At 41.9% G+C, this 18,818-nt stretch overlaps 1 protein-coding gene across 1 annotated transcript in view; it reads left to right on the forward strand.

The window, feature by feature from the left end:
- The first annotated feature begins 14,927 nt into the window (after positions 1 to 14,927).
- Positions 14,928 to 18,818, forward strand: part of LOC122542344 (putative ATP-dependent RNA helicase DDX17) — a 43,743-nt gene continuing 39,852 nt past the window's right edge. Inside the window, exons 1-2 of the mRNA XM_043680022.2 lie at positions 14,928 to 15,263; positions 16,381 to 16,549. Of these exons, the coding sequence (XP_043535957.2) occupies positions 15,217 to 15,263; positions 16,381 to 16,549 (216 nt within the window). The 5' untranslated portion in view covers positions 14,928 to 15,216. The remainder of the gene's footprint in view (positions 15,264 to 16,380; positions 16,550 to 18,818) is intronic.

The raw sequence follows: 18,818 nt of genomic DNA on the forward strand, positions 1-18,818 counted from the left end.
ACAGAAGGGCTCCCAGTGCCTGGGGAACTGAGCTGGCGTAACAGAAAACATGAGAAACCTATCTCGCAGAACTTACTTATCTTGTAGTGTTGCACATAGTGAGTTCAAAGTGGTTAGAGGACGATAGTTAATTTGTCCAGGGTATGAAGGTAGAATTCAGCTCCCATATTAAAATCCTATTACTGTCATTTTTACGATTCTACTTTGATTTAACTTGTTGCTAAAGAGTGAAACGTGCTGTACATAGTGGGGAAGCAGACGTTGGTTGTAGTGCAGGCTGAGGAAACTGAGGGTGTACAACATCACCACTGGAGAAAGAGTTATATGGTTGATAAAGAGTTTTCATTTTCTACAAGAACACAATAATAATTATTTAATATAATTTATTTAAATATAAAAAAAATCTAAAGGTCTTGTACATAACACTGCGTTCTTAGGTCACTTATTTCCTGTAAACTTTCCCTATCACATTCTCAGTCCGGCTGAGTGGAATGCAATGAGAAGTCCATTAGAAAACATACAATATATGTTATGCAAACCTGCACCTGCTACAAAATTAAATCCTGTAATAGTTAACTACCTACCAATTTTCAAGTGGCTATTATATGCTCTGTCAATGTCATAATCCGACATTGTAGTATTCGTGTAAATAATAGACATGATGCTGTGTATTACTTAAAGTAAACTACCTGAAAGTGAAGTAAAAGCTATACTTGATCCCAAGGGTCTGATGATCAGATGATCTCAAAGTGTATGAACGTCAGTTTAGTCAATCCTTTGATTGGATTATGGAGTTGTGATTCACTCATAGACTCCTATTCCCAAGAACTCTTACACTCAATATACTGGAGGGCTGTCTCATTGTTTTCAACTTGAATAGTGGTCATGCAGGTAATAGAGTTCAAAGAAAACAAAAGCTAATCTTGCTTGTAAGTTAGACAGGCAGGAGGCTGGAAGAACACAGCAAGCCAGGCCCCTCCCATTCCCCCGACTCCCTTCTCAGCCCCTCCACCTCCCTTCCACTGCTCTCTGCCATCAACCGAATTAATTCCTCCCATTGACCTCCCTGCCTGTTTTCACCTATCCCCACTTTACCACCTGTTCCTGCCACACCCTTTATCTGCAGCTCCCCCCACACCCACTGCAGTCCTGAAAGCTGCTTAGCTTGCTGTGTTCTTCCAGCCTCCTGCCTGTCTATTTTGGATTCCAGCATCTGCAGTTTTTCTGTCTCTATTCTTGGTTGTAACAGCATGTAACAGATCCCAGATTCCTGTATAGCCTCTGAATGCCATGTTGTTTATGTTGTTTCTTGGGATTGCTTTCTTGTGTCAAATAGAGCATGGTCAATGACCTTTCTCCATTGCCGAGTTGCATGGCACACGTACAGCACACTGTAATGCTTAAGTCAAGGAAAACTGACAAGGCCTCTTTGAACTCTTTGTTTTCTTTCCTAAAACTTGATGTTTTCAAAAGTACAGTCAGAAAGAGTTGCTTTCAAAATGTTGAGTTTTTGAAGATCTTGTGCTTATTGGACAGCATTTTAAAATGAATAGTGAATTTTTGAATGAGTGAAGTGTTTTATGTAATTTGTTCCTGTAGGTTTGTTAGCATAATAAAACAGATCAGAAATAATAATCTTTTCAACTGTTTTACAAGACATTGTATCTGCTATCTGTGATGTTAAAAAGATATAATTTTACATAATTGATATTTCATTGTTTTCTATTATCTATGACATTGCACACCCAATTACTTAATTAATGATAGCCTTGTCCTGTCCTCTGGAGTTAATGGAACACAAAAAAGACCTTTGAGCCCAATTAAAAATCCATTCATTTGTATTTTCATATTTCATTATCTGCATCTAAGATTATAACCTTCTGTTTGTTCTCACCCTTAAATACATCAATACTAATTGCTTCACATCAACCACTCTCTGTGATAGTGAGTTGCACATTGTCACCATTCTTGGGTTAAAGAACTTTCATCTAAATTCCCCATTGGATTTATTGATGACTATCTAATATAGATAGGCTATAATTGTGCTCTTCTCCAAACCAGGAAACATTCTTTCTATATTTAACTCTGTTAAAAGTATTTAAATTTCAATGGATCTGTCAGGTCATCCATTTGCATTTTATTAAGGAGGTCCAACTGCCAATCCTTTCCCGATGTAAGCACCCGGCATTTCTGGTTTGATTGTACGTCTTCTCTGCAACCTTACCAGCACCTTTTTATGTATTCTTTTTGCAAACTGGTAACCAGACGTGCACATGGTACTCTAAATGTTGTCCATTCTGTTACTGGTTTGGTGTTAATTTCTCTACTTTTCAATTCTATCCCTTTTTTATATCCATTCTAATGTGTAGCACAGTATTTTGTGTTTTTATCCTTTGAGATTAATTTTGTCTACTCCACCTGGATGTTCACCTTTCAAGTAATACATGCCATTATTATGTCAAAGGGAATGGAGTATAAAAATAATGAGTTCTTCCTAAAACTATACAAGACACTGTCATACCACAACTAGCATACTTAAATGAAGAAAAATACACTGGCATTGGAGGCAGTGAAGAACTGTTTCACTAGGTTGATCCCAGATGTGGAGGGATTTTCATATGAGGAGAGGGCTTGTACTCATTAGAATTTAGGAGAATGAGAGGAGACGTTAACAAAATATTTGAGATTTTTAGAGGAGCTTGACAAAATAATGTGGAGAACTGATTGTCCTTATGGGAGAGTTTGGGTCTCAGATTAAGGAATCATCCATTTAAGACAAAAATGGTAGAGAATCTGTGGAATTCTTTGCCACAGAGGAACACCAAAGCTGAAAGAGGCAGATTTTCAATCAGTGAGGGAATTAAGGGTTATGGGGTAAAGACAAGGAGTTGTGGATTATCAGATCAACTGTGATCTCAATGAATGGCGGAGCACTAGATGGACTGAATAGACAACTTCTCCTATGTCATAGAGTCATAGAGATGTACAGCATGGATACAGACCCTTCGGTCCAACCCGTCCATGCCGACCAGATATCCCAATCTAGTCCCATCTGCCAGCACCCGGCCCATATCCCTCCAAATCCTTCCTATTCAGATACCCATCCAAATGCCTCTTAAATGTTGCAATTGTACCAGCCTCCACCACTTCCTCTGGCAGCTCATTCTATACCCATACCACCCTCTGTGTGAAAAGGTTGCCCCTTAGGTCTCTTTTTTATCTTTCCCCTCTCACCCTAAACATATGCCCTCTAGTTCTGGACTCCCTGACCTCCGGGAAAACACTTTGCCTATTTACCCTATCCATGCCCCTCATAATTTTGTAAACCTCTATAAGGTCACCACTCAGCCTCTGACGCTCCAGGGAAAACAGCCCCAACCTATTCAGTCTCTCTCTATAGCTCAAATCCTCAACATCCTTGTAAATCTTTTCTGAACCCTTTCAAGTTTCACAACATCTTTCCATAAGAAGGAGACCAGAATTGCACGCAATATTCCAAAAGTGGCCTAACCAATGTCCTGTACAGCCGAAACATGACCTCCCAACTCCTGTACTCAATACTCTGACCAATAAAAGAAAGCATACCAAACGCCTTCTTCACTATCCTATCTACCTGCGACTCCACTTTCAAGGAGCTATGAACCTGCACTCCAAGGTCTCTTTGTTCAACAACACTCCCTAGGACCTTACCATTAAGTGTATAAGTCCTGTTAAGATTTGCTTTCCCAAAATGCAGCACCTCACATTTATCTGAATTAAACTCCATCTGCCACTTCTCAGCCCATTGGCCCAGATCCTGTTGTAATCAGAGGTTACCCTCTTCGCTGTCCACTACACCTCCAATTTTGGTGTCATCTGCAAACTTACTAACTGTACCTCTTATGCTCGCATCCAAATCATTTATGTAAATGACAAAAAATAGAGGACCCAGCACCGATCCTTGTGGCACTCCACTGGTCACAGGCTTCCAGTCTGAAAAGCAACCCTCCACCATCCCTCTCTGTCTTCTACCTTTGAGCCAGTTCTGTATCCAAATGGCTAGTTCTCCCTGTATTCCATGAGATCTAACCTTACTAATCAGTCTCCCATGGGGAACTTTGGCAAATGCCTTACTGAAATCCATATTATCACATCTACCGCTCTGCCCTCATCAATCCTCTTTGTTACTTCTTCAAAAAACTCAATCAAGTTTAAAATCACACAACACCAGGTTATAGTCCAACAGGTTTAATTGGAAGCACACTAGCTTTCGGAGCGACGCTTCTTCATCAGGTGATTGACAATCACCTGATGAAGGAGCGTCGCTCTGAAAGCTCGTGTGCTTCCAGTTAAACCTGTTGGACTATAATCTGGTGTTGTGTGATTTTAACTTTGTACACCCCAGTCCAACACCGGCATCTCCAAATCAATCAAGTTTGTGAGACATGATTTCCCACGCACAAAGCCATGTTGACTATCCCTAATCAGTCCTTGTCTTTCCAAATACATGTACATCCTGTCCCTCAGGATTCCCTCCAACAACTTGCCCACCACCGAGGTCAGGCTCACTGGTCTATAGTTCCCTGGCTTGTCCTTACCGCCCTTCTTAAATAGTGACACCACGTTTGCCAACTTCCAGTCTTCCCGCACCTAGCAATCACTTCTCTAGCTTCCCACAGAGTTCTCAGGTACACCTAATCAAGTCCTGGGGATTTATCCACCTTTCCCAGTTTCAAGACATCCTCTGTAATCTGGACATTTTTCAAGATGCACCATCTATTTCCCTACAGTTTATATCTTCCATATCCTTTTCCACAGTAAATACTGATGCAAAATACTCCTTCAGTATTTCCCCCATTTTCTGTGGCTCCACACAAATGCCACCTTGCTGATCTTTGAGGGGCCCTATTCTTTCCCTAGTTACCCTTTTTCCTTAATGTACTTGTAAAACCCTTTGGATTCTCCTTAGTTCTATTTGCCAAAGCTATCTCATGTCCCCTTTTTGCCCTCCTGATTTCCCTCTTAAGTATATTCCTACTTCCTTTATACTCCTAAGGATTCACTCGATCTATCTAACCTTACATATGCTTCCTTCTTTTTCCTAACCAAACCCTCAATTTCTTTAGTCATCCAGTGTTCCCTATACCTACCAGCCTTTCCTTTCACCCTGACACTTTCTCTGGATTCTCATTGTCTCATTTCTGAAAGCTTCCCATTTTCCAGCCGTCCCTTTACCTGCGAATATATGCCCCCAATCAGCTTTCGAAAGTTCTTGCCTAATACTGTCAAAATTGGCCTTTTTCCAATTTAGAACTTCAACTTTTAGATCTGGTCTATCCATTTCCATCAGTATTTTAAATCTAATAGAATAATGGTAGCTGGCCCCAAAGTACTCCTCCACTGACACCTCAGTCACCTACCCTGCCTTATTTCCCAAGAGTAGGTCAAGTTTTGCACCTTCTCTAGTAGGTACATACACATACTGAATCGGAAGATTGTCTTGTACGCACTTAACAAATTCCTTTCCATCTGAACCTTTAACACTATGGCAGTTCCAGACTATGTATGGAAAGTTAAAATCCCCTACCATAACCACCCAATTATTCTTGCAGAAAGCTGAGATCTCCTGACAAGTTTGTTTCTCAATTTCCCTCCGACTATTGGGGGGGGGGGGGGGGGTCTATAATACAATCCCAATAAGGTGATCATCCCTTTCTTATTTCTCAGTTCCACCCAAATAACTTCCCTGGATGTATTTCTGGTAATATCCTCCCTCAGTACAGCTGTAATGCTATCCCTTATCAAAAATGCCACTCCCCCTCCTCTCTTGCCTCCCTTTCTATCCTGCTGTATCATTTGTATCCTGGAACATTAAGCTGCCAATCCTGCCCATCCTTGAGCCATGTTTCTGTATTTGCTATGATATCCCAGTCCCATGTTCCTAACCATGATGCCCTGAGTTCATCTGCCTTCCTTGCATTGAAATAAATGCAGTTTACTTTATTAGTCCTACCTTGTCCCTGCTTGCCCTGACTGTTTGACTCACTTCTGTTCTCAACTGTACCAGTCTCAGATTGATCTCTTTCCTCACTATCTTTAAATCCTCCCGATCAGCTCTAGCAAATCTCCCTGCCAGTATATTAGTCCCCTTCCAATTTAGGTGCAATCCGTCCTTCTCATACAGGTCACTTCTACCCCAAAAGAGATTCCAATGATCCAAATTGGATTCAAAATTGGCTCGATGCTAGGAAGGTGATGGTTGTGGGTTGTTTCTTGGACTGGAGGCCTGTGACTAGTGGTGTGCCACAGGGGTCAATGGTGGGGCCTTTGTTATTTACATAAGTGATCTGGATGTGAATGTACAAGGCATGGTTTAGTAATCTTGCACTTGATACAAAATTAGGAGATATTATTGATCATGCGGAAAGTTATCAAAAATTATAGAGGGATCTTAATCAGATGGGGAAGTGGGTTGAGGATTAGCAAATGCAATTCAATACGGACAAGTGTGAGATGTTGTACTTTGGAAATTCAAACAGAGGTACGATTTATATAGTAAACGCTAAGGTCCTAAGGAGTGTTGTGCAACAAAGGGACCTAGGAGTACAAGTACATAGTTCATTGAAAGCGGCGTCACAGATAGACAGTTTAGTGAAGATGGTATATAGCATGCTGACCTTCATCAGTCGAGGCATTGAGTACAGGAATTGAGTTGTTATGTTACAGTTATATAAGTCATTGGTGAGGCCGCCCTTGGAGAATTGTGTACAGTTTTGGTCACCCTATTATGGGGAAAGACTTAATTAAACTGGGAAGAGTGCAAAGAAAATTTACGAGGATGTAGCCAGGACTAGTAGGCCTGAGTTATAGGGAGAGGTTATCCAGGACAAGATTTATTCATTGGAATGTAGGAGAATAAGGGGTGATCTTATAGAAGTGTATAAAATCATGAGGGGCATAGACAGGATGAATGCATATAATCTTTTTCCCAGAGATGGGAATTGAAAACTAGAGGGCACAGGTTTAAAGGGAGAGGGAAAGATTTAAGAAGGACCTGAGGGGCAACTTCTTCACACAGAGAGTAGTGCATATATGGAATGGGCTGCCACAGGCAGGTATAATGGCAACACTTAAGAAACATTTGGATAGGTACATGGACGGGTAGGATTTGGAGGGATACGGATCAAATGTGGGCAATTGAAATTAGCTGAACGGGCACCATGGTCAGCATGGACCATTTTGGGCCAAAGGGCCTGTTTCCATGCTGTGTGACTCTATGACTGCTGATATCCCTATTCATGAGTCTTTTAAAACTCATGGTATTATGATTACTACTCCCGAAACACTTCCCCACTGAAACTTCACTCACCTGGCTGGACTCATTTCCCACAACCAGGTCCAGTATAACCCCTTCCTTAGCTGGACTGTTTACATACCGTGTCAAGAATCCCTCCTGGATGGTCTTTATAAATTCTGCCCCTTCCAATCCCCTAACAAGTAGTGATTCCTAGTCAATATTGGGAAAGTTAAAATCACCCACCATAACAACACTGCTGTATTTTACATCTTTCCAAAATCTGTCTACATGTTCTCACCTCTATGACCCACTGACTGTAGTATAGCCCCAGCAATGTAATTTTACCTTTCCTGTTCCTGAGGTCTACCCATATTGCCAAGCTGCACAAGTGCTTTGATGTACCCTTCCTCAGTACAGCTGAGATACACCTTTACCAGTAATGCAGCTTCCCAATCCTCTTTACGTCCCTTTCTATCACACCTAAAACATCTAAATCCTGGGACATTCAGCTATCAGTCCTGTCCACTTTCAGCCAAGTCTCTGTAATCACATTGGTGTCATAGTTCCAAGTACTGACCAAAACTGTATGTTCATCTGCCTAGCCCATTATACTTCTTGCATTGAAACACATGCATTTCAGATTACCTGCACAGTTCTTTTCAGCAGCATTTCCCTGCTTGTTCTTATTAGTAATGTTTGCCTTGGTTTCTACTTCACTCAAATTCTGCATCCACTACTTACTCCTTTAGTTCCCATCGCCCTAATTTAAACCTCCTCAACCACTCTACCAAGTATCCCTTCAGAGAAATCAGTCCCAGTCCTGCCCAAGTGTAACTCTTCCAGTTTGTACAGGTCCCAATGCCCCACGAATCTGAAAACCTCCCCCTCACACCATCTTTTTAGCAACACATTCATCCTCTATATCCTGCTGTTTCTATTCTGACTAGCTCGTGGCGCTGGTAACAATCCTGCAATAACTACCTTTGAGGTCTTACATTTCAACTTTCTCCCTAGTTCCCTGTATTCTAATTTTAGGACTTCATCCCTTTTTTACCACTGTGTACCACGGCCACTTGGTGTTCGTTCTCCCCCTCCAGAATGTCCTGCAACTGCTCCGAGACATCCAGGACCCTTGCACCCGGAAGGCAGTATACCATCCTTTATTTGCAGCCACAGAAATACCCTTACGATTGAATCCCCTATTACTATAGCATTTCTGTGCATATCTCTCCCTCCCTCTGCAGCAGTGCCAACCATGGTGCCAGAAATTTGGCTGCTGCTGTTACCCCCTGAACAGTATTCAAAATGGTGTATCTGTTTTGCAGGGGAATAGCTGCCTTAGATTCCTGCACTACCTGCTTAGCCCTCCTGCTTTGCCTCGTGGTCACCCATTCCCTTCCTGCCTGTGGAGCCTGCGATGTGACCATTTCTCCATATGTGCTATCCATGACACTCTCCACCTCGCAAATGCTCCACAGTGTTCCCAGAAGCCACTTCACCTCATTTGGTGTCATCTGCAAATTTAGAAACTGTGTCTTTGATTCTAAAGGCCGAATTATCATGATTTTCTTGCTTCTCTTTTTGAAGTATCACAACTCAAAAGATTAAAGAGGTGAAGCAGATCAATAGTAAAAAATGCTGTAGCCCCTGTTTTACAAATAATCAAAAAGCTATTGCAGGTAGTTTCTCTGGAACCCACAGAAATTGGGCATCTTGAACAATTGCCAACAATGTTGGATAAACCTTCAAGTGTCCCAACTGATTGATATTGTGCCACAGTTTACATGTAATACATATATATGTCCCATTACTCATGCAGGAATGAGAAAAGGCCATTGAACATGGATATATTGACCCGAAGATTCAATTTCATCTGAATGTATCAAGCCTTCTAAATGATAAAACTCAAAAGAAGTGATGAGGGAATTGGAAAAATTTATTTATCTGTTGTGTCCTCAGTCTCTACTTTGGAACCATTACCTTTTTTATGTTTATTAATGATCAATGCAAAGGAATTCAGGAACAAGAGTAAGCTGTTAATCCCTTCAAGCTGTTAGAGCGCGTATGATCTTGATCTTAATTCTGTCGACCTACTTTGCTTCCATAATCCTTCATGCTCACGAGCATCAAGAATCTAGCGGTCTCAATAGTGAAATTATCAACTGACCTCATCTTCAGCAGTTCTTTAAGGAGAAACTTCCAGACATCACTTTAGGTGCAGAAATGTTTTCTAATGTTAGTCCCTGAAGACTTTATCCCTTATTTTGCTTTTCGCTCACAAGAATTAGACTCCCACCTCTTAATCTTTTATACTGAATACACAGAACAAATTAATACATCACTTTTCATTTAAACTCTTCAGGGTTTGCTTAAAGAAAAATCATTCAGGGGTTGTGGACTGTGCTGACTGGATCAGCATTTGAGAAGGTTGCCTTTGAGAAGGTGAACTGCCTTCAGATTAATTATTCTCGTCAGTTAATGCTATATCCTTTCACAGCTGATATTCTTCCTGAGGATTAGGACCCAGACTGAATGTACATTTGTTACTATTTGTTACTATAACTTCTACCTTTGTTGTATTGAGGTTAACATTTCATTAACCTTTCAAATTATTCTTTTGTACATGTGATTTCTGTGTGTGAACCCCTAAATGTCTGCTGCTCCAGACTCCTAGCTGGGCTTGGTTATTGGGACAATGATTTTACAGTTCATAGGTGGCACTAATCTCAGAACTATAGAAAGCAGTGAGTAGGATAGTATCAGAAACAAACAGAAAAAAAGACCTCAGCAGGTCTGGCAGCATCTGTAGAGAAAGCAGAGTTAACATTTTGACTCCTATGATCCTCCTTCAGAATTTTAAGAAGGGGTCACAGGACTCAAAATGTTAGCTCTGTTTTTCTGTCTCTCCACAGATACTGCCAGACCTGTTGAGATTCTCCAGAACTTTGTTTTTGTTTGTTTCAGATTTCCAGCATCTGCAATTATGTTTTATCTTATCAGACTTTAGTAAGATGAACAAACTGGTGAAATAAGCAGTCATATGGAATATACTCACAAGAAGTCTGAAGTGATACTTCTGGATTTCTATTTCATATGATTCAAACCAACATCATTAAAAACAAATAAATTTCTCATATTTCAGCCCCGCCCAAGCCCCTTTATAGACTCAAATCATTTAATTATCTCAACATTTATTCCATTTTTGCCTGTTCACATTGTTGGCAACACTGAAGATCCTTTGCTATTCTCAACTAGACACCACAATCTGATCAAGTTGCTCTTGATTTCTCACAATATAATCTAACTCTATGTTGTTATTGATATACAGACAAAAACTATACAAAAGAGCAATTATTTGAAAGTGGGACGATGTGGATGACAAAGTGTTTGAGGTATTTGAACAGTGACTATCCAGCATTCTGACAACTCTAACCACTGCTGCAGCCCGGCTATCAACATTCTATGCTTAACTTCCTTATTGTCAATCTCCTACATAGCACTACATCAACAAGCTTGGGTGATAGCTAAGTAAAAAAGAAAACCATGGGGTGCCCTTCAGCCATAAGCTTTGATATTTCCTAATAGCTTAGTTTCTTCACTTTTGCCAGGAGTCATGAATAGGTATAGACAATTGGGATCATGTGAATTTCTTGAAGAATATAAAGGGTGTAGGGGCTTTCTTAGGAGGGCAAAAAGGAACTATGAGATAGTCTTGGCAGATAAGGTTAAGGATAATCCAAAGAGATTCTACAAGTACATTAAGAGCAAAAGAGCATCTAGGGAGAGAATAGAATCCTTTAAAAATCAACAAGGTCATCTATGCATGGAACTATAGGAGGTAGGAGAGATACAAAACAAATATTTCACATCAATTTTTACAGTGGACAAAGAAATGGAGGCTAGGGAACTGGGAAAAATAAATATTTATGTCTTGAAAACAGTCCATATTACAGAAGATGAAGAGCTGGAGATCTTAGAAAAACATGAAGGTGAGTAAATCTCCAGTACCTGATCAAGTGTATCCCAAGATGTTTTGGGAAGTTAGGTAACAAATTGCAGGCTCCAGCAGAGATATTTGTATCATCTACAGTCACAGATGAGGTGCCAGAGGATTGGAAGGTGGCTGATGTTTTGCTTTTATTTAAGAAAGGCTATAAAGGAAAACCTGGAAACTGTAGACTTGTGAGACTGACATCAAGGACAGGCAAGGTGTTGGAGGGATCCTGAGAGAAAGGATTTGCATGCATTTGGAGAGGCAAGGATTAGGGATAGTCAGCAAGTCTTTGTGTGCAGGATATCATGTCTCACAATTTTGATTGAGTTATTTGAGGATGCAACCAAAAAGATTGATGAGGACAAAGTGGTAGATGTTGTCTTCATGGATTTTAGTAAAGCCTTGGACAAGGTTCCGCATGGTAGACTAATTAGTAAAGTTAAATCACATGGGATTTAGGGAAAGCTTGCCAAATGGATGCAAAATTGGCTTGACGGTAGAAACAGAGGCTGGTAGTTGAGGGTTGTTTTCCCGCCTGGAGGTCTTTGACCAGCAGTGTTTTACAGGAATTGGTGATGGGGCAACTTTTGTTTCTAATTTATATAAAGATTTAGATGAGAATTTGGGAGGCATAGTCAGTAAGTTTACAGATGACAGCAACATCGGTGGTACAGTTGACAGTGAAGAAGGTTATCAAAGATTAAAAAGTTAAAAATCACACAACACCAGGTTATAGTCCAATAGGTTTATTTGGAAGCACTAGCTTTCAGAGCATCACTCCTTCATCAGGTGGTTGTGGAGAATAATGTCACTATCACAGAATTTATAGCCAAAGGAGTTCAGTGTCATGGAGATGTGATACATTAAACAATTTCAAATTAAATCTTTCACCTTTTAGAATGTTTCTAAATATTAGAATCTTTTAGAATGTGAATCACCATGCAACAATCACCAGGCAGGAGTGTTCCCTCCCACTCGGGGAACACTTCAGCGGTCCAGGACATTCGTCCTCGGACTTTCGGGTGACCAACCTCCAAGGTGGTCTTTGGGACAAGCAACAACGCAGAGTGGCTGAGTGGAAGCTGATAGCAAAGTTCAGTACCTATGGGAATCGCCTCAATCAGGACTTTCATCCCACTGCACAATACACTCACAAACACACACGCTCCTACGTACTCACACACCCATGCATAAACAAGCTCTCTCATATGCACACACATACACACACCCTCTCAGACACATACCCCATCACACTATCACGTGCACTCACTCTGCCACTCTTAAATGCGCGCATATATATATTTATGTGATGAATTTGTTTTGCAGAATTACATTTATTTTGCTCAAGAACTGCATGAATCCATGTTAAACTATGCAGAGGACTTGTCAGTCTGACTCAACATCGAGACACAGACAGACTTCACACCCATTGTAAGAAAAGCTGAGCTATCTTGAGAATGTAATTTAAAAGAAGCTCTGGGATTTACATATCAAAGAACAGAAAACAGCATATCCTATTCTAAAAGATGAAAGAGTTAATCTGCAATTGTTTAATGTATCACCTCTCCATGACACTGAACTCCTTTGGCTATAAATTCTGTGATCATGAACTTATTCACCACAACCACCTGATGAAGGAGCGGCACTCCGAAAGCTAGTTCCAAATAAATCTGTTGAACTATAACCTGGTCCTGTGTAATTTTTAACTTTGTCCATCCCAATCCAACACTGACTATGTCCTGTGTAATTTTTAACTTTGTCCATCCCAATCCAACACATCCCAATCCAAGTCATAAAGATTACAAAGGAATCTTGATCAATTGGGCCATTGGGCTGTGGAGTGGCGGATGGAGTTTAACTTGGATAAATGCAAGGTTTTGCATTTTGGTAAAACAAACTAGGGCATGACATATATGGTTAATGGTAGAGCCACAGGCAGTGTTGTCGAACAGAGAAACCCAGAGTTCTGGTACATAATTCTTTGAAAATTGATTCACAGATAGAGTAGTTAAAAGAAGACATTTAGCACACTTGCCTTCATTGCTCAGACTAGTATTGGAGTTGGGACATGATGTTGAGGTGGTATAGGATGTTGGTGAGGCCACTTTTGCAGTACTGTGTGCAGTTTTGGTTGCCCTGCCATCAGAAGGATAGTATTGGAGAGGATTCAGAAAGGTTTACCAAGATGTTGCCAGGACTACAGGGATAGAGTTATAAGAATTAGCTGGGACTTTTTTTAACAGGAGTGTAGGAAGTTGGGAGGTGACCTTATAGTGGTTTATAAAATCATAAGGGGCATAGATAAGGTGAATAGCAAAGATCTTTTTCCCAGAGTGGGGGTTCAAAACTTGTGGGCATATTTTTAAGGTGAAAAGAAAAAAATGTAAAAGGAACCTGAGGGGCAATTTGTATGTGGAATGAACCAACAGTGGAAGTAGTAGATGCAGGTACAGTTAAACATTTAAAAGACATTTGGATAGGTGCATGAATAGGAAAGGTTTAGAGGGATATGGGCCAAACATAGGCAAGTGGGACTAGTTTAATTTGGGAAATTTGGTCAGCATCAACAAGTTGGATCAAAGGGTCTGCTTCCGTGCTGTGTGACTCTACAGAATGCCTTTTCTGCAGCCCTCTCACAACCTTTACTAGTGGGACCTTTGACTCTGATTCTGGATCTGATTTAAACTCAGGCTGTCATCCTGGTTACAGCCGGAAATCAGCAAGTTTTAGAAATACCGTCTCCATGATTTCAATACAAACATACGAATTAGGTGCAGGAGTAGGGCATTCGACCTGTCCGGCCTTTCCACTATTCCACATGATCATGGCTGATCTGATTGTGGTCTCAGCATATTCTCGTGTCTCCTTACCCTTAAATTCTTTTTGTGGACAGTCACACAGAACACCAGGTTCTGTCCAACAGGTTTATTTGAAATCATGAGCATTTAGAGCGCTGGTCCTTCGTCAGGTGAAGTGTTATTCTTGACAAAGGAATCAATCTACCTGCACTTTAAAAATATTCATTTTTTTTAATGTCCCTCTCTCTGGGATAGAGTTCAACACCTCCCATTCCTGAGAGATCACTTCTTATACAGGACCTTTTAATTTTAAATTGTACTTCCTGACGAGGAAAAGATCCTCTCAGAATTCACCCAATTAACATCCATCTGAACTGCGACAGATATAGACCCAAGCTTTCCTCATAAAATAACCCCTTCATCCAAAAATCAAGTTAGGTAAAGTTTGTCTGAACCTGCAGTGGCATCTTTCATAGAGTACACAATACTCCAAAAGTGGTTGCACCAGCGCCCTGTAAGTTTCCTATATTTATATTCCATTCCCCTTACAATAAGCGACCTTTGTATTAGCCTTCCAGTACTAAGCTGTGACATCGCTTTCCAATGCCTTTGGAAAAATATGAGGTGGTATTTAATGTACACACAGTGTTCAGCTTTTAGTAAACTAAAATTACATAACGTGAGGTCAGAACTAGGGAGTTAACAGCGGGTTTTGATAAACAAGGCCTTATTTTGCAAGCCGTCCTCGGATTGCTGCACGCGAGCGGGGATGTGACGTCACTGTTGCTAGGCAGACCTTGACCGGTGGGGAGGAGCGGCTGTTCCCGACAGGGGCCTGGCGGGAGGGACTGTCGCCGAGAGGAAGTCGGCAGGGGTCCGGCGGAAGGGGTTGGGGTAACGGTAACTGTTCTTGACAGGGGTCCGGAGGGGCGTCTGCTTCGGGAGTCAGCAGGAGGTAAAGCAGGGCTGTTCACGACCGAGATCCGGCGGGAGGCGGGGCGAAGGGCCGCCGTTTTGGAATCCGGCGGGAGGCGGCTGTTCCCAAGCAGCATCCGGCGGGAGGGACGGCTCTTCCGGCAGCTTGCTGTTGATCCTATCGCAGTCACTGCGGCTTTTCTTTGTTCGCCGACGCTGAGAATCGAACGAAAATGAGAGGATTCGGTGGAGACCGTGACCGCGGTAGAGACCGAGGGAGGTAAGAGGCTGACCAGGACCGCATACTTAACGTGCCGGGTGAAAGGAAGCAATTCACAAGGACCGGTTTGTCAAGGAAAAGGCCTCGCACTTCGGCCAGGCCTGTTTTTCCAGGCCCGTGGCCCCTCCCAGGCCAGGCGGTGAATCGTAGCTTTGCCCGGGTTGCGTGAGCCGCGATCTGTGGCGAGGAAGCATACGACCCTAGCCCGTTTGGCAGCTCCGGGTTTCTTAGAGACCTGGGGTTTGGGATCGGTGATATTCCGGGGCTCTGACCGCCCCTCTGTTGACCGGGGCGCAGAGAGTCTGGGGTTGTGTGCCGTTCCTCAGGGTATGAGGGGACTCTGAGCCCCGGGAGTGGGGGTGGGATGAGTCCGGGAGGGTCTGCGTGACCGGGTAAGGATTTAGGTGCGATGCTTCCGGGGCTGTGCGTCAGGGAGGGGGAGGTGGTGATGACTGTGTGCCGTGGCGGGGGAGAATAAAATGGAGGATTCCGTATGATTGGGAGATGGAGGGGGCCGGGAATGAGGGCGTCGGGGTTGGAAGTGGAGGGGGCCGGGAATGGAGGTGGAGGTTCGCTTCACGCCGGTCGGATTGAGATTCGGTCCCGCCTTCCGGTGGTACTGCGCGCTTATTGGTCGGTGCATGTTTTCTCCACATTTGATTGGGTGGTCTTGGTGTCTGTTTGTGGGCCCAAAGGGTCTTGTGTGACAGATGGTCTGTCCAATCAGTGTGAGTCTGGGAGCGGCCCCGCCTTCCCGTTAGCTAACGTCACTGACCGTGTCCAGTGAGGGGCAGACCTACTGTACTGTGTCTCTCTCCATTACTGTCTGCTTTTGGTTCAGCCATTTTATTGTCAGAGACATAACGCAACCATCCCTGATCTCCCTGAGTCCTCCAATCCCTGTACATCACATCTTTTCAAGCCCCTTTCAGGATCTTACACCTTGGCAATATTTTTTAAAAATGGTTTATATGACATTACTCAGGGTGGCCCAAAGTATTTACCAACTGTACTCATAATAAAATAAATGTCACGTCGGATGTGGGCTTCAAATGCAGACTGCCCTCTGACCTGCAGTTATACCTATTTCTGACTAACCCTCAACCTCCTTTCATAGCAATGGCCCACGGTTTGGTGGAGGGCCGAGCCGTGGGGGTCCTTCCCTTGGGAAAAAATTTGGACAGCCCGGAGAACGCTTGAGGAAGAAGAAGTGGGACCTGGACGAGTTGCCTAAATTTGAGAAAAACTTCTACGTGGAGCACCCCGAAGTGGTTCGATTAAGCCCGGTGGGTATCTGAATATATCTAGTTGAGAAAGGTAATAGTTAACTAAGGTGTCACTAACTTAATTTAATATCAGAATTTTGCTGTAATCCAGGACTTTACAGCAGTGGCCCTATGTTGTATCCAAAAACGCAGAGGGCTGAACGACCTCCTCTAATCATTCTGTAGTGGCTTTGACATTAACCCTGATGCTCCAGAGCTTTCCACAGACACTGGGTTATTTTGAGATAAAGTTGTAATTTTGACTTAATTTGAAAGTACTCCATTTGTGGATGCACATGGAAGTTGAAATTATCTATTAAATGAAAATGGGAGTTGGTTAGGAGGGGAGCACCGAGTAGAGATACATGGCAGAATTTGTTTTGTTGTGAAGATCATGTCAATTGCTCCTGTTAGTAGACTGAACCTGCATTGTGACTCCAAAAGGACAGAGGGCTGAACAATTTTGCTGACATTGCAGAGTTAAGCACAGTAAATCTTCTCAGGCAGTCCTTAAGGACCAATGATAACTTTCTTCTGGTGTGAATGCTGCAATAACTAAACAATCTGAATTATCTGCACACCCTGCCACAAGTGGTGTATGTACCTTCTAATGTTTGTATTTGTCTCGACCTATCTGAGATGGTTGCAACAATTGGCATCTTAGCTGCTTTTCCAGTTCGAGGGGTCTGGGGCCTTGGGCTTGAGATTTCCACAAGTCAGTTGGGATATTGCATTTTTTTTCAGAGAAGCTTCGAAGAAGTACAAATTTTCGTGCATGATTACTTCAATTTTAGTATCTTGGTGGTAATTTCATCTGCACCAAGGTATGGGGTGCTTGGGTTACAGTAGGTCTTAACTGAAGAATCCACATACTGTGAGTGTCAGTTGATGGATTTCCTACAGACTTGCCATTCACCACCTTTTTTTAAAATGCATTGTGTTTATTGTTTGTAGAGCTGCTTTCTCTCCTATTAGTTTTGGTTGTACTTAGAGCTCAGAATCGCTTTGTGTTTGTAATTTAGTAGCTCCTGGTTATTCTCATCGAACCAATCTTGATGTTTCTTGATAGAGTGGCCATGAATGTCATAATCAGTCATTATTACAATTTGATAAATTAATAGCAGAGACTTTGTGAATATGGTAATAGTAATCATTGCAGTATTGTGACTACAGGATGGTCAGAATTGGTAGTTAAATATACCAGATTAGAAGATCTACAGGCAACCAAAGAAGAAAATGAGTAAACATAGTTGAAGAATAAAATTTTAACTGGCTCTTTGAATAAAAACATTGCTGATAAAGTCTGAGATTACTTCCCAACTGTGATTGCTCAAGAAAGTGGTGGTGAGTCAGCTTCCTAGAGCTATTGCTGGCCATTGCGTGGAGTTACATCCAGATAGAACCAGGATTTTAACACTGCAGTCATTGGAGGAACAAATTAAGATAGTCCATATCTTGAAAAGGGACAAAATGCTGAATTTATATGCACTTTGTATGATTACTGAACATCGCAAAGTGCCTTACAACCAATTAAGCACTTCAAAGTGTAGTTACTATTGTATAGTGTAGGAGATGTGGCAGTCCATTTGCACACAGCAAACTCCCACAAACTGCATTAATGACCAGTTCATCTGAGTATTTCCAGCTAAGATAGAATGGAATGTGGTAGAGGTCATAGTTTGAATGGAATCTTAGCAAGTTGCAGTGGTGCCTCTTGCAGTTAGTAAACACTGCAGTTCTGATGAGTCTATACTTGGGGTTCTGAACCTTTTTAAAGTGGTGGATTGAGCAGGTGATGATCATGCTGTGCCCTGATATTGAGATTCTTGAACGTTGTTGGAGCAGCTGTCTTTCAGGTACCTATTACTTGTGCCTCATGGATGGTGGACAGCCACTGGGGAGTTAGGAGATGGGTTGCTCCCTTCAGAATTCCCAGTCTGAGATCTGCTTTTGTCGCCATAATATTTATGGTGTATTCAGTTTGTCAATGGTAAGCCCCAGAATGTTGCTAATGGGGATTTTGAGGATTGTAATGTAATTGAATGTCTGATGCAGTTGTTTAGATTCTCTCTTGTTGGGAGTGCTTATTTTCTAGCTCTTTTGTGGCATAAATTTTACTTTAATCACTTTGGCGATTAAAGTGATTAAAGACTCGAGCAGGCATTGGCAATTTAATTGACAGAATTAAGGAATTGAAAAAGATTCCGCACTATAGGAAATCATCTACAGTACCAATAGTGGAAGAGGTTGCTTGAGTAGGTAGAGATTAGACAAAGACAATGTGCTTAGA

The sequence above is a fragment of the Chiloscyllium plagiosum genome, unplaced genomic scaffold, assembly GCF_037043375.1.
Source record: "Chiloscyllium plagiosum isolate Xiang-an unplaced genomic scaffold, Cpla_swu_hap1 HiC_scaffold_33, whole genome shotgun sequence".
Lineage (NCBI taxonomy): Eukaryota > Metazoa > Chordata > Chondrichthyes > Orectolobiformes > Hemiscylliidae > Chiloscyllium > Chiloscyllium plagiosum.